This window comes from Cicer arietinum, chromosome 2, assembly GCF_000331145.2.
Source record: "Cicer arietinum cultivar CDC Frontier isolate Library 1 chromosome 2, Cicar.CDCFrontier_v2.0, whole genome shotgun sequence".
In the NCBI taxonomy this organism is placed as follows: Eukaryota; Viridiplantae; Streptophyta; class Magnoliopsida; order Fabales; family Fabaceae; genus Cicer; species Cicer arietinum.
Window position 1 is genome coordinate 38,417,297 of NC_021161.2, and position 3,733 is coordinate 38,421,029.

A 3,733-nucleotide genomic window follows, 5' to 3' on the forward strand; every position below is an offset into this window, starting at 1 on the left:
CAGAAGTCTCATCATTCCATTATAAAACAGAAATTCAAATAATTGTAACAACATTCCATCCTAAGTAAATAAGCAGAAGTTCAAATAATTGTAACAAGCTGTCCAAAAGAACATTCCATTATAAGTAAATAAAAATTAATGAATAATAAACTAGTCCAAATGAGTCTCATCAAAACTAGAATCGTCATCAGATTCTTTTTCATTCGACCCACGTAAAGAATTAACAATAATCGTTGGTGGAATATCATTCCTAACAAATTCAACTTCACGAGTCTCATCGCTTGCAGCTAGATTAATTGGATGGTCAGACGAATCACATTGATATGGTTGTTGGCCATTTGAATTTGATTGTTCGTTTAAGTTAAAAAATTCCCTAGGAATAGACTTCATAACATAATGTCTATTTGGATTAGAATGATCTTGAATGTAGAAGCATTGGTGGACTTGAGATGCCAATACAAAAGGATCGTCCATGTAGCATCTCTAGTTAAAGTAAACACAAGTCAAGCCAAACTTGTCTTCTTCAACTTCAAACCAATCATATCTAAATAACACAAACTTCAACATACCATAATAATCAACCTCAACTATTTCAGTAATTGATCCATAGTAAGCTATTGATTGTACTATTGGATTTTCATCTTTGGTACTTGCAAAACTTTCAGTTACTGTCATTAGTGTCACACCACTATTTTTTGTTTTACGTCTAGCATCACAGTGTTTTGTATGAAACCTGTATCCATTAATTACATAGCCAGAAAAATGTCTTGCAATTTTATTTGGTCCTCTTGATAGCTTCTTAAGTTTGTCAGATACATCACTTAACAAGGCACGCTTCTTAAACCATTCGACAAAATCTAACCCTTGACTTTTTGCTTTGCTCCACCTTTTTCTTTTATTCACATTTACATCTTCATTTTCATGCTCACTACAAATTAAAGTACATTGTTATAGTAATTGTAAAACAATTATTTAATGCATTAAAAAACCTACAATACAAGCATACTTATTTACCTTATAAAACATTGGACATCGTCACAATTGAATAAAATGTAACGATGGGCCTGACTCCTAGACTTGCAATCCAAATAATTTCCTTCACCTTTTTTCTTTCCCCCAATAGGATGACTAAGATCACATGTATCACTATTCCTTGTCATTCTACTAAACCTTGTATCCACACCACTATGCAAGTATCGCGAGTAAAATGTCAAGCACTCTTCAACCAAGTAACCCTCAACAATAGAACCCTTAGGACGACTTTTATTACGAACATAACTCTTCAACTTTCCTAAATATCTTTCTGTAAAGTACATCCATCGAAATTGAACAGGCCCTCCCAATCTTACCTCATTCACCAAATGTATTGGCAAATGAACCATTATATCAAAGAAACTCGGGGGGAAAATTGTCTCCGATTGGCAAAGTGTTTCTAAAATCTCAGTTTGCAAAATGTCCAAATCATCCACCTCAATCACCTTCTGACATAAACATCGAAAAAAGGAACAAAGACAAATTAAAGGGTGAGCAACCTGGTTAGACATTGCACTTCTCACAACTACTTGAAGCAAGTAATGCAACATGAAATGTGCATCATGACTCTTATATCCACTAACTTTTCTTTCAGCAAGTTGAACACATTTTGAAATGTTTGAAGCACATCCATCAGGTTTTTTTGCTTTTTTTTAGTACAGAACAAAAAGTAGTATTTTCCTTTGCAGTCATGGAAAAACATGCTTTTGTAAACACTATCTTTTTGCCTTGATCTAACTCTTTAGGGTGAAGTTTCTTTCTAATGCCCATGTCTTGTAAATCTAAACGAGCTTTTTCATGATCTTTTGTCTTTCCTAGGATATCGAACAAAGTTCCAATTATATTATCAAATATGTTTTTCTCTATGTGCATAACATCAAGATTATGGGGTAAAATATTGTGCTTCCAATATGGCAACTCAAAAAAAATAGATTTTTTCTTCCATGGACCATCATTACATTTCTTTTGCATCATACCAAATGCATTGTTAAAGCCTTCTAACAAATCAAAGATATCTTCCCCTTTTAACAATTCTGGTGGTGGCCTATTTTCTGTTCTTCCATTGAAATCCCTTGCATTTGATCTATATTTATGATCCATAGGCAAAAAAGCACGATGACCCATATAACACATCTTTCGACTATGCTTCAAATATGTCGAATTAGTGTTATAATTACAACCAGGACATGCAAGTTTCCCTTTTGTACTCCACCCACTTAACATAGCATACCCAGGAAAGTCACTAATAGTCCACAAGAGACTTGCTCGCATTTGGAATGTTTGCTTTAGTGATGCATCATATGTTTCTACTCCCAAATCCCATAACACCTTTAGCTCTTCAATCAATGGTTGAAGGTACACATCAATATTATTCCCTGGCGATTGTGGTCCAAGTATTTATAAAGACAACATAGAATACTCAGCCTTCATGCAACACCAAGGTGGAAAGTTATATGGTATTAATAACACAGGTCAGGTACTATGAGACACATTCATAGTTCTGAAGGAATTAAATCCGTCGCTGGATAATCCAAGTCTTATATTACGTGAGTCTAAAGCAAAGTCTGGATGGCGTTTATCAAATTCTTTCCATACTTCCCCATCTGAAGGATGCCTCAACTTCCCATCTTTCGAACGCTCTTCTTTATGCCACCTTAATGAGCTAGCCGTCTTTGAACACATAAACAACCTTTGAAGTCTAGGAATCAAGGGAAAATGTCTTAATATTTTAGCTGAAACTTTATAAGATTCATGATTTTTTCCAACTTGATGGTTTCCTTCGACAATTTCCTTCCAACGTGGAGCACCGCAAACATGGCAAGATGTTTCATTCTCATAATTTTTCCAATAGATCATGCAATCATTAGGGCAAGCATCGATCTTTTTATAATCCAGCCCTAAGTCCTTTATCATGCCTTTAGTTTTATTGAACGTATCGGGGATGTTCGGTGAAGGCATAGCTTCTTTCATCAATTCTAAGAGAGCATTAAATGATTCATTGCTCCAACCATACAAACACTTCAATAAATTTAGCCGAAATGTGAACGACAATTTTGAGAAGTTTTTGCAACCCGGATATAACTCTTGTTTGGCTTCTTCGACTAGATTATAAAACTTTTTTGCATCTTCGTTGAGGCCTTCATTAAATTCACATTCTTCTTGTATAACATCTCTAAATCTTTCAAAAATTACTTCATCAATTTGATCCTCTTCATCATTCACATGATCATCATTAAGATCATTGGGTTTTCTTATCTCTTCACCATGACGAACCCAAAATCATATCCTTTTTGAACTCCTAATGCTATTAAATGATTTCGTACTACCTTCCTTGTGAACCAATTGGTGTTGTAACATTCAGCACATGGACACGAAATCTCTTTTCCACGAGGTTTTCCTTTGGTGTATGCATAATCTAGGAAAAAATCTACACCGTTTTGATACTCTTTACTCTCTCTAGCCAATTTTGTCCATTCCTTGTCCATCGAGTTTATGAGGAGACTACCATATAGGACAAATAATTTCAAAGGGATGTTAGTACAAGCTCAATCAAAATCTAGGTGCGTCCAAAGAGGCCCTTATGTTATCCAATTGTAGCAATCTTGTTTTAATTCATCTTACTATTTTAAGTCATGTTACTGTTTTAATTAATGGTAGCAATACAGTTTTAATTCCTCTTACTTTTTTAAGTTTTGTTACT

At 34.4% G+C, this 3,733-nt stretch overlaps 1 protein-coding gene across 1 annotated transcript; it reads right to left on the reverse strand.

Annotated features, from left to right (window-relative positions):
• Positions 1-483: 483 nt before the first annotated feature.
• Positions 484-3,518, reverse strand: LOC101512466 (uncharacterized). The gene is made up of 6 exons (XM_012712967.1): positions 3,360-3,518; positions 2,514-3,288; positions 1,761-2,408; positions 1,533-1,678; positions 1,015-1,481; positions 484-928 (listed from the first exon to the last, which is right to left on the reverse strand). The coding sequence occupies exons 1-6, from the start codon at positions 3,516-3,518 to the stop codon at positions 484-486; spliced, it is 2,640 nt and encodes an 879-aa protein (XP_012568421.1).
• Between the last annotated feature and the right edge of the window lie 215 nt (positions 3,519-3,733).

Excerpts from the sequence above, each read along its gene's own strand:
- LOC101512466 (XM_012712967.1), bottom strand. The coding sequence starts at position 3,518 with ATGGACAAGGAATGGACAAAATTGGCTAGAGAGAGTAAAGAGTATCAA. Across the intron at positions 2,409-2,513 it reads AACTATGAATGTGTCTCATA|GGAATAATATTGATGTGTAC; the intron begins GTACCTGACCTG and ends CACAATCGCCAG. Across the intron at positions 929-1,014 it reads GATGTCCAATGTTTTATAAG|TGAGCATGAAAATGAAGATG; the intron begins GTAAATAAGTAT and ends TTTAATTTGTAG.